This window comes from Nelumbo lutea, chromosome 3 (genome assembly GCF_056320005.1).
Source record: "Nelumbo lutea isolate HS-2025 chromosome 3, American lotus-T2T, whole genome shotgun sequence".
NCBI lineage: Eukaryota > Viridiplantae > Streptophyta > Magnoliopsida > Proteales > Nelumbonaceae > Nelumbo > Nelumbo lutea.
The window spans coordinates 32,605,316-32,617,278 of record NC_142686.1 but is presented as its reverse complement, the minus strand read 5'-3'; the positions used below and the strand labels follow the sequence as shown (position 1 = coordinate 32,617,278).

Below are 11,963 nucleotides of genomic sequence, written 5' to 3'. Positions count from 1 at the left end.
AAACCTAGAAATTTGTTGGATGGGCTGAACAAAAGAGAATGGTTGTTGATCCAAGTTTGAATATATATATAATAAAATTATTATAATTTTTATTTTTTTCAATATCAAATAAAAAATATTTTTATATATAAATTTTATTTTTATAAAACATTTTTTCTCAAGCCGAGCACTTGAGCTGTAAATATCAATTTTACAGATCGATGTTATATTTCACTTCAATTCGATGTTGTAGACGCTTGATAGAGATGTAAATATCAATTTTACAAAAGTTTACATTGATTTGATTGATGTGAAATTTTCCTATTTTCTTCATAAAAAATTGATGGCACTCCCCTTTCCACATCTTCGAATAACTTGTCCAAAAACTTATCTAAGTTGACTCCCACGGCTCAAAGAAGTAGAAGCACTCCACCGGAATCTCATAGGCAGCTCCAATCGAATGTGAATTGAATATCCGTTGTTAATTGTTAGCAGCCTAAGGAAGAAGCTAAAGGGCGAAATTGATAGGGAAAGGAAATGAAAGGCAGGAAAATTTGTATAAGGTTTGTACCTTTTTCTTTTCCTCAAACCAAATACAAATACAGCTTTAGGGAGAAGGTTGTTAAGAAATACAAAAAGAACGTGGAGAATAAATACTTCATGGTTAACAAGCGGATGGTAGATGTCTTGATATCAACGGAGATCTAAGGGTGATGGACATAGTAGTGGAGAAACAGAAGAGGCACAACGCAATGGAGGTAGAGAAGAAACTAAAGGAATTGCATAAGTGATAATCACTTGGACATGGCGGTGCTGGTGTAGAGCGAAGTAGATCTAAGGGTCTTTTTAATTCGTAGTTGGAATGAAAATCAATCCTCCATTCCCATAATATAATATATTTGGTTCAAAATAGCCCATTCTGATTCTCTAGACCCCTATTCTCGCAAATTCTCGCAAACCAAACGAAGCATTCATCAAGGATGGAAATGGGCTTGCTTTGGGATCACCATCCTCCTGATAAGCATATATCCTCATTATGGTCATTATCGTGTAGAGCCATTTTAGTGTTTATGTTGTTCCGCGTCAAATGTAGAACAGTAGTCACCAAATACAGTATAAGAGGTTATTCATAATTGATATTAGTTTAAAAATTGAACCCGTTCAAATAAAAAAATGAATGAAAGAGAAAAGAAAAGAAAAGAAAAACAATGATTAATAATAAATATTTATAAATTGATACTTTCTCTTCTTCTTTTTTTAATTTGTATTATTTTAATTTTAATTGCACCCAACGACAAAAAATCCTGATTCTACGATCACTTAAATTTTCTTCTCACAAATTCAAATATAAAGCAAAAAACACAGAATAAATTGGATCCGAATGACAGGTGGCCTGCAACCAAATATGCCTATTTCATTCACGATGAGGTGAACCCCTGTAATTATCATTTCGTGGGCATGCAAGAAGATTAGATAAGAACGAATTCAAACGAAATAATAATAGTTGGAAACTTGGACTACATGAGCAGCTAACACATTGCCCTACGTGTCACTTTTGTTACGTACCAATCTCTTACGCGTCAATAAAAACTCCAAAAACAATCCTTTTTCGCATTCCACATCTCTGCTCTTCTTCTCCTCCTTCCCGTCTCCCCTACTCTACAAGACACCCCCCACCTTCCTCTCCTACCTTCCCATGTTGCAGTACTGTCTCTAAGAAGAAGAAAAAAAAAAAGAATTAGAAGAACAACTGCTGTCAAAACGGTTGATACCCGGCAGTAGTTCTAGGGTTGCAGTGATGCCGGGACAACGTAAATTTGCTGTTGGAGGGTCTGAAGAGGCCACACACCCTGATTCCTTGCGAGCCGCCTTGGCCGAGTTCGTCTCCACCACAATGTTCGTCTTTGCTGGAGAAGGCTCTGTCCTCGCTCTAGGTATGCATGTTTGAATTTGATGCGTTTGTTACTTATATTTTGCAAACTGTGCATGTCCGTGAATGTACGTGATACATGGATGGATGGATGAGTTCTTCTTGTGCAGGTAAGTTATACGGAATCCCCGAAGTAAGCTCTGGGTCTGGGCTGGTGGCAGTGGCGCTGGCGCATGCGTTCGCCCTCTTCGTGGCCGTGTCGATTGCGAGTAACATATCCGGAGGTCATGTCAACCCGGCTGTCACTTTGGGTGCGCTCGTGGGCGGACGGATCACGCTCCTGCGCGCCTTGCTCTTCTGGGTGGCTCAGCTTCTAGGAGCGATTGTGGCAGCTCTCTTGCTAAGGTTCACAACGGATGACATGAGACCAGTCGGGTTTGCGGTGGGACCTGGCATTGGCCAATTGCATGCGCTTGTTCTTGAGGTTGTGATGACTTTTGGGTTGGTTTACACTGTTTATGCAACTGCCTTAGATCCCAAGAGAGGTCCTCTGGGCACCATCGCGCCGCTGGCCATTGGTCTCATCGTGGGTGCTAACATACTTGCTGGAGGACCCTTTGATGGTGCGTCCATGAATCCAGCCCGCGCCTTCGGCCCTGCGCTTGTTGGGTGGCATTGGAAAAACCACTGGATCTATTGGATAGGACCCCTCGTCGGTGCAGCATTAGCAGGTCTCGTGTATGAGTTCGTAATGATCCCACAAGCCAACCCACATCCACATGCTCACCAGCCCTTGGCCTCGGAAGATTACTAGTGAATGAATGATGCATTCTGTTCACTTTTCAGTTCCCTCTGTTTGTCTTCTAGAGTATGTATTTACGTCTCTGAGACTGGTGAATTGTAAACTGTAATAAATGCCAGCCTCCTTGTCTTCTTTTATGGTCGGGTGTTCTGTGTGTCTACTTGGTCTCAGGTATAGAGAGAGAGAGAAAGAGAGAATTCCATGAAAAATTACTAGGAAACATTGAGGTAATATCTTTTATTAGAAGATTTTAGCATCTATGAATCAAATAAACCAATTTCGGACTTATTCCAATTTGCTAAAGAGAATTATAAGTATGAATTAATTAATGAAAATAAAAGATAATAACAAAAAGAAAAAAAAAACAAAGGACACGGGTTCCCCCTATCGCGTATAAAACCTGGCAACCCAAGGCGCAAGCTCTGTATTTTCGGGATCTCTTCTGTTGGTGGAATAGTAATCAGACCAAAAACAAGGTGAGAGTCTATCAACCAGGCTTCTGTCACTATAGATGCAAAATGGCAGCCAACCTTCACCGCCATTCATTCTCCTCTTCCTTTCCCTTGGATAAGCTAAGGGTGCTTGTATGTATCTGCAGGAGAGACCTGAATGAAATTAGGAAGCTAAAGCAGAAATAAGCTAGCTTAACACACGCTACAGTGGGTCAATAGAGAAACAACAATTAACGCAAGTTGTTAGTCCTGTTGAGAGGAGTGCCTGCAAACACCATACTGTGAGGAGAGGAGCTGATGAATTTTCTACAAGTGCAGTCTAGCAACGACATAATACAAGCAATAGGTATCCTATCATTTGATGCGTGATGCTTTGTGCCATACTGCCATTACCGAATAGAAAGCAGAAGCAACATTGAGGAGGGTGCAAATACCTGATGCCATCAACCACAGCATCCCAGCAGAAATGGGTATGACCAAACAAATGGCAAGCAGAAGGGCTCCCGTTTCTCCCATGTATAGACCTTATGCGAGCTTCCAAACAATCAGATCCTATGATCTTGGGAAGGTTGGGGTAGAATAGCATTCTCTTCTCTGGACATAGCTCTTGCCTGTGCCAACAAATAGACAAGTCAGTTTACATGCCAGCGCAAATGAAATGGTGGAAACGTGAAACATTGGCGTGAATAGATGATGTCGTTAATATCTCCTGGTCGCTTCCTAATCATCTTCAACATGGCAAAAGTTTTAAATTTCTTAACATATGGCAACCAGGCACCAAGAACATAGACTAAAAACTTTGTCGACTAACAAAAAAAAAGAGTAAAAAACAAATCTGAATCAATAGGATTGATGCAAAGGAAGAAGAAGAAGGAAGTTTTTAATTTCTTTACATATAACAACCAGGCACCAAGCAAGAACATAAACCAAAAACTTGTCGAATGACAAAAAAGAGTAAAAAAACAAATCTGAATCAATAGGATTGATGTAAAGGAAGGAGGAAGAGAGAAGAGAATAGGGTGAAAGAGAAGAAAGAAGAAGAACGTGCGAGCAAAAAAATTGTTGGGGATTCACTTGTATTTATATCAATAAAATAGGACATGTACAATGACCAATATAAATGAATAAAGAGGGGAAAAAACGTTTAGCCCCATGTAAATAAACAAATCGCATATTAAGACTCTCTAAATTAGGAATAGATATTGATCATTCCCTATTGGCATAAATTTGCTTCTATCTTAGATTTGATAATACTAGTTCAAGATATTGGCCAACCGCAGGTTAAAAGAAAAAAGTAAGCAGATTTAACCAGATGCAGCACTTTTCCGAATAAAATGCCAATCAATCTCAGTTTAGTTATCACACCATAGCATCAGTCGCTCTTCAAAATCAACTCCCAACTCTCCGAGTAATGATCTCAACCATAAAGTTTCAGACACCATGACCCATAGACCAATATTCTGCTTTAGCATTGAAACTGAGTATTTCTTTTTGGGAAGCTTGCTGATCTCAACCATAAAGTTTCAGACACCATGACCATAGACCAATATTCTTCTTGAGCATTGAAACTGAGTATTTCTTTTTGGGAGGCTTGCCTAAATAGAATAAACATTTATGATTTGATTCAGAAAAAGTTCAAAGGCAGATTATGTATCTCCCCCCATGTCTGTCCTCTTTGCCTCAGTAATGGAGAGACAGTTGAACACATTCTCCACTGTCCTGTCACGAGGAAGGTGTGGTATTATTTCCTAAACCTAGTTGGATACAGTTGGGTGTTCCCGGAGAAGGTGGAGGACCTCCTGTGGCAATGGCAAGGCAGAGGATTAGGAAAAAGATGAAGATTGTACTGGAATACGGTGATTCATGCAGTGTTCTGGGGCATATGGGAAAAAGAAACAACAGAATATTTGAAAACAAAGCTAGAAATGCCGAAGACATAATTTCCTACATTATTTTCTTATGTAATCTTAGGGTGGTTAATTCTGGAGTGTTCAAAAGCTTTTCCTTAAATGACCTTCAAAGAAACATTTTAGAGATCCCACACTCTTCCCCAAAGAATGAATGATCATTAGACATTATTCTAGAGAGGGAGTGATGACACTAAACTTTGATGGTAGTGCCCAAGGATCTACAGGTCAAGCAGAAATTGGGGTGTAATCCAAGGGGAAGGGGGGAATACCTACTGGGGTTTTAGTGGTCCGATTGGGAGGGCAGATGCTACAAAGGCAGAGGTCTTGGCTGAACTTACAGGAATTTGTGTTGCCAAAAGGCTAGGCTTATCCTCTTTAACCATTGAAGGTTATTAAGCAAATACTAAAGCTTGGTTAAAGGAGAAGGAAGGAGGGCCTTGGAGGCTGGCACACTTGCTAGCTGAAGCCAGAGATATCTTGGACTCAATGAATGTGAAGCTGGTTTGGATTCCCAGGGAACTAAACACTGTTTCTGATAGCCTAGCAAATTCAGGGGGGGCGGCTAGTACCACCAATTAAGGCCTAATAACCTAACGTAGACCACCTGTTATCGATACATCTAGCTTAATCTGCATTAGAGAAGCTTCTATTTTCATATAACCAGATGTTCTGTATAAAACTCCTTTGCCAAGGTTCCTCTTCCAATAGGCCAATAGCCCATCAATAGCTGTGTTCATCTTCTCATGAAACGAGTAAATTTTTGTTTTTTTACTCTACCACCAACAAAGGCCCAATTACCTAATGTAGACCACCTGTTATCAATACATCTAGCTTAATCTGCATTAGAGAAGCTTCTATTTTCATATAACCAGATGTTCTGTATAAAACTCCTTTGCCAAGGTTCCTCTTCCAATAGGCCAATAGCCCATCAATAGCTGTGTTCATCTTCTCATGAAACGAGTAAATTTTTGTTTTTTTACTATTCCAAGACACCAAAATACCACCAACAAAGGCCCAATTACCTAATGTGGGCCACCTGTTATCAATACATCTAGCTCAATCTGCATTAGAGTAAACTTCTATTTTCATCCAGCTCGATCATTCAGTTATGATATGTAATCATTTGTAACGGCCTACGGCCTTTAAATAGACCTGAATGAATAAAGAATGGTGTCTTTGGAAATCAAACAACCTTCTCTTCTACATTCAGGAAGAAATCCCCTATGAGCGGTCAGATCACCATAGCTCGGGGAAACAGCAACCGCTGTTCTTGGAAACAAAAGGAGGTGCGTGACAAATAGCTGCAAGATGAACCTCCTTGATTCATGCATAGATTCTCTAATAACACAAACAACATATTATATGTTTTTTGGCAATAAATAAAAAATAACATTTTATTAATCAAATAAAAGAATATATCTGAAGTCGGTGATGATCACTCAAGACATGAAAAATAAAAAAGTAGATTATTTTCATCTCTCAAGGTCAAGAACTAAAACAGACTAAAAATTTCAATAAAAAAAAAACTTCATTTGTAATTCCTCAAATTCTGGAAGAAGCAAGACCCACACCCTAAACCCCTTTCCACGTAAGAAACAACTTGATCTTTGTGTTTTGACTGGCCATCCACCAAGTAGGAGGAATTCTCTGGATTGACTACCTGTTCAATCCTCCAGTCCACATCAGCCCTATGTCCTACCTTTTGTTAGTGTTTTTCAACAAATTATATTATACTAGAAATATAACATGGTTGTTTGGGGGTCAAATTTCTCCCATCAATGGAGCATGGCTAGAGGAACATGTAGGGCCATGTTGGGCCGAAAATCAAATTTCCACATAGAAAATTCCTATGTAATTCATCCGTCTTTACTAAATGACCTGAATATAACACCCACTGCCTATATGTATGCATGTCAAGTATGAAAGATTGATTTAATACTAGGGTTACCAACCTCCATAGAAGCTTCAATAAGATATCTATGAGCTTTATGAAGTTTGAACATATAAATTATAATATCCAACAACTAAAAAACTAACCTTGGAAGAAAGTGAGAAAATGTAATTGTTTGACTACAAGTCCTCTGTATTTCTTTGATTGGTTCACTATTCTTATCATTCATAGCATCAAAGTATAATGCAAGGGAAAGATCTTTGCTCGAAAGTCTCCCAGGCCACTTGCATGCACGAAAGTCTTTACATGCCTGCACACACCATCAGATAAAGATTTTGGCATTAGAAAAGGCCACAAAATCTGATATCTAGGTTCCCTAAAACCAAAGCTTCTAATTCTAAAATATAATCCACCAGTTTCTCTGGGTAATAGAGATAAATATTTCAAAACAGATATAGATAACCAACAATTCCTAATAACTAAATAAGAAAATGGTTTTGAATAACACATCATCATCATCATCATCCAAGCCTTATCCCAACTAAACGGGGTCAGCTACATTAATCCTGTTCGACCATTCCATTCTGTTAAAATGGTTAACTGACTTCTTATATCAAGTTTCATCAGGCATTCAAGACCCATTTGTAGAGTCTGTGGGCCTTATTTTCTGTTCTACTGATCTATATTTGTGCTTGGGAACATTGTTGTACTGTAGCTTGTATACACTGCATCATTATGTATAACATTTGTCCATTATTTTTAAGAGAGGTACATGATGTAGAGAGTCTGTAGGTTGATCCTTAATTTCTGTTGTATTGATCTATATTTGTGCTTGGTAGTATTGCTGCAATATAGCTTGTATATACTATATCACTATTGACAGCATTTGTCTATTATTTGTAAGAGAGGGACATAATGGTCCTTTCTCATACTTTTAAATTACTAATATATAAATCCTTCTTTTTGGGGTATGATCATTATTAGACACACCCAAACAACTTCAGAAGCTTCACTAAAAACTTTACTGGATTTCTTCTGGTCCCATTTCCACTCTAACCCAACCCCAGATAAACTTTTCCTAACTATTCATGGCTGGTGGAATGAGGCATCTTTTTTTTTTTTTTTTTTTTGATAAGTTGGAATGAAGCATCTTTCAACATCTCGCTCTATCAAAAGATAAATCAAAAGTATTCAGATAAATTGGAGGAATGGAATAAAAAAATGATACAATGTAGTGAAGATGTCTTGCATTTCTACCACAATTTACTGGAGTGTTTATGAGGAACAAAAAACGCCTATTATAGCGAAGTAATTAACAAAAGAAATGAGAATTCAAGAAAAAAGTAGTTGAGAACCACCTTAACAAAAACAAGTTCTCAATCAGAGACTTTACGACATATACGAAATTCCTATACATCATCAATTATAATGCCCTACATGAAGCACAAGTCAAAACCAAATGAAGCCAATACCAACATCTTTGACAACAGTAAGTGCTCACTGCTCAGTATCATCAGATAGGAGTTGACAACTGCAGCTTTAAAACTATTGGATTTACCAGTAGCAAGCTCTCAGTAATTAACATTATATAGCATATTGTATGTTCACCAGGGACTGGAGTTTGTAGATACTTTGATACTTTGCATTACAACATTTTTACAAGTAACAGAAAGACTTTATTAAACAGTCAAAAAAGCAAGAAAGAGTATAAGAATACTTTTCATTGCAATTCTCTCAATAGATAATGGAAACAGAAAGAGATCATTTACAACCTTGCCTACATCAAAGTTCAAACATCACCAAATGGTAGAATATTCATTACCATCAGCAGTCATGCTGACCAAAGACTTTAAAATTCTCTTAATAGGAGAAAGGAAAGTGAATCACCATCTCCAGAAGAGGAACACGGATGCCTTCAATGTCCTTCTCTCTATCAAAACTCTACAAAATCAATGGCTCCACTCAGTAGATGGACATCAAAATTATGCCTCACTTTGACCAAACTACTTGTATTCCACAAAATGAGACATAAAAATTTTACAATTTATTGTCATCATCTGTCACCTCATGATACCAAGAGAACAAAGGAATGATCCCAATGTCATCCACAATCCTCGGACTGGTTTCTACTCCAAGGCCTCTACATGCATCAAGCAATGCATTCAACTTTTCAAGTGAACCAAGCTGACAAGTATAAAATCAAATTCAATCTTCAGAATGGCATTTCTCTTTAAGTAGTCATATAAGCATCACTTGCAGAGAAAACTGAAAGTATGAGCTTTGGCAGGTACCTTGTTGCAAACCACATATTGTTAGAAAACTACTAAGGAACAAAACATTTTGACATCAATGCATACCACTGGCACTGGAAGTCCAGAACTGGAACCGTTAGGTACCATCTGATATAAAGCAAATCAGATACATACATTTAAAGAATTCGAACTTCTTATGGTCAACATAAGCTCTAAAATCTGGGTAAATGATAAATATACAAGAGAATGCCAAGATTTGTAACTATTATTAATGAAAAAAATGGCATATTTACAAAATATTGCATTCAAATGACCTATATAAAGAGCATTCTCTTCTTTGTGAACACCATAAGATATTATCATTAAGCTGATATGTTATTCGATAAAATAGAAAGGAAAATTAGCCATGGAGAAAGTTAGCAGACCATAAGTTCCTTACAAACTTGTTTCCCTCCCTTCGGCACCAAAGATCATGGTTTCCAGGTACAAAGAACACATGGTGGAATCGATCCTTCAATAGAGACATTGTCAAAACAAAATTCTTGTATGTCTCTGCTACATCACCCGCAACAATGAGAACATCTTTCTTATATCTTACGGTCGATAAGCATTTCACCCAAGCCATGTTTTCTGAGTAATCTGTGTGCAAGTCAGAGAGTACAAAAACTCGCAAACTGGCTGCATCTCTGTGATCAGGAGGCAATATCTGAGTCCTCTGAACGCACAACCTTTTTATGTCTCTTCTGTTTCTTTTTTGGATGAAATGATCAGAAATGCATTTGGGTAATCTGGATTGTTGATGTAAACTCAGATAAGATGGGGAAAACCCCACCACCATGAGGACACAACAGGAACTGTCAACGGCTTCTTTCCTATAACAATTATGATGTAAGTCCACCGTTTCAAAAAATAAATCATCTAATTACATAATTAGAGCATAAACATTTTAGAAGTGTTTACTATTTAGCACACTGAATTAAAACAACCAGAAAACAGGGAATAAAATCAGCAAATACCAGACACGGAAAGGGGAGAATAATAAGAAAAAACGGGAAAAAAGAAGCTCAATCAGGAGACTGGAATAATCTCTGGTTGACGATGAATATTATTGATAGCCAAGGAAAAATAAAAGAAACCCACAGTCGAAACCCAACACATTTAAAAATAAATTGAAATTTCGTCAACAACATGAAATTTTACTCCAGAACTCTCTCTTTTTTCTTCTTCTTTTTTCGGGGGTAGGGGGTGGGGGCGTAAGAAGACGGGAGAAGAACTTATTACAATTTATATAAGATTTTCAGAAAACCCATGACCTTAAATGCTGAAACCGTAATGAGCAAGAAAAGAAAATCTCAGGAGATCCACCAAACAACAAAATCTGAAATTTTCAGGACTACCAGAAAACCCAGAGATAAGAAATGGGCTTTTTAGCAAAGAGATGAATGTAATTCCCAGAAACCAGGAAACCTAGAGACGAGGATTTTGAAGAAAATATAAGAAAACTTTGAAGGCGAAGACGCTAGAAAACTCACGGAAATTTACAACTCAAAGTTAGTGAAGCAGTAATTTGCAGACAGCACATGAAAATTGCAATTAGAAAAGAAAAACAAACAGAAAGAATATATCTATTCAGTAGAGAAAATTTCAGAAGAGAAAACTAAGAACATGAAAATTTTAAAGCTGAAATTTAGCAAACTTGGGAAGAAATTCGTGGAAAAAAAAGAATAACATGATGAAACGACTGCATCACTCCAGCTACAACCAAGAAAAGACAAGGCTTTACTTCCTAATCAACAAAGAGAGAACCGTAAAAATTACCTTTTTTTGGATGAGATGGACTGTGAAGTGAAAGTCGTTCGAACTTGAAGCTAAGCCTCAAACTTGAATCATATGATACAAGGAAAAGAAACTCAAGAGAAATGAGGAGGGCAGTGACATCGGAAATACAGGTAATGGAAGAGCTTTGACCAATCAAAAGTACCCCGTAAATTTTGATGAATAGTAACTGATTGATCACCTCCAGTTGATTGGCTGTAAGCTTTTCCGGTATCATAGACCATTCATAGTTCCTGTTCCTTCAGTTAATTGGAGCAGGGCCAGGGGGCGTTTTGATATTTCACGATTCGATTATTTTCAGATGTAATTTATGCGAAACCGGATTTCCTCCTCACAGCTCAGGGCAGCCGTGCATTGGGTACATCCGATTAACATTTGTGCAGGTACAAGTCTAATCCCAAGTCACAGCTCATCGCAGCCGCTGTGACTTGGGACAAATGTTGACTCTAATGTAAGAAATAAACGTTGATTCTATAGTTTGGTTGAGAAATTGGACAGTGTGTTCTCTACCACATCAAAATGTCATAGCGGAATAGATATCGGATTCAGGCAGAGCAAAGTCGGTTCGAACATCTCCCATCCTTGCATCAAGAATATATCCGTACTTTTATGTTTTATTTTATAGGAAAATATTCCTAATACAAGGCTATAATGGACTTTGCTCCGACTGAATCTAGATGTGCTCCTCAAACAAAGCACCTCACAACCCCATCCCATTATGTACCACGAACATATCACATCCACATAAGCGTTTTGCAAGGTCTGATGTGAATTTTTGGATGTACTCCTCAAAGATCGCACCTCACACGGACCTCACAACCCCATCCTATTATCTATCGGGAACATCTCCCATCCTCATGGTGAGATGTTCACAATGGGATGGGACTGTGAGATCTACGTGAGGTATGTTTTTTGAGAAACAGATCCTAATTCGTGTGGTATAGTTTGGTATGGTTTAGGCCACACTTTGT

General features: G+C 37.9%; 2 protein-coding genes across 2 annotated transcripts; one reads left to right on the top strand and one right to left on the bottom strand.

Annotated features, from left to right (window-relative positions):
* The first annotated feature begins 1,417 nt into the window (after positions 1-1,417).
* On the top strand, positions 1,418-2,945 carry LOC148864077 (aquaporin TIP3-1-like). Its single transcript, XM_088979252.1, has 2 exons — positions 1,418-1,913; positions 2,020-2,945. Exons 1-2 carry the CDS (start codon positions 1,778-1,780, stop codon positions 2,661-2,663), a joined length of 780 nt encoding a protein of 259 aa, XP_088835378.1. The 5' UTR covers positions 1,418-1,777; the 3' UTR covers positions 2,664-2,945.
* LOC148864076 (uncharacterized) lies at positions 2,861-11,121 on the bottom strand. The gene is made up of 7 exons (XM_088979251.1): positions 10,975-11,121; positions 9,596-10,028; positions 8,969-9,088; positions 8,792-8,845; positions 7,051-7,214; positions 3,538-3,714; positions 2,861-3,243 (listed from the first exon to the last, which is right to left on the bottom strand). The coding sequence occupies exons 2-7, from the start codon at positions 9,992-9,994 to the stop codon at positions 3,036-3,038; spliced, it is 1,122 nt and encodes a 373-aa protein (XP_088835377.1). The 5' UTR covers positions 9,995-10,028; positions 10,975-11,121; the 3' UTR covers positions 2,861-3,035.
* Between the last annotated feature and the right edge of the window lie 842 nt (positions 11,122-11,963).

Bases quoted from the DNA above. Each gene is read 5' to 3' on its own strand.
- LOC148864077 (XM_088979252.1), top strand. From the start codon at position 1,778: ATGCCGGGACAACGTAAATTTGCTGTTGGAGGGTCTGAAGAGGCCACA. The intron at 1,914-2,019 runs GTATGCATGTTT...CTTCTTGTGCAG, and splicing joins AGGCTCTGTCCTCGCTCTAG to GTAAGTTATACGGAATCCCC.
- LOC148864076 (XM_088979251.1), bottom strand. From the start codon at position 9,994: ATGGTGGTGGGGTTTTCCCCATCTTATCTGAGTTTACATCAACAATCC. The intron at 8,846-8,968 runs GTGACAGATGAT...TTGATTTTGTAG, and splicing joins TGTTCTCTTGGTATCATGAG to AGTTTTGATAGAGAGAAGGA. The intron at 7,215-8,791 runs GTGATTCACTTT...TGGTGTGTGCAG, and splicing joins GTGTTCCTCTTCTGGAGATG to GCATGTAAAGACTTTCGTGC.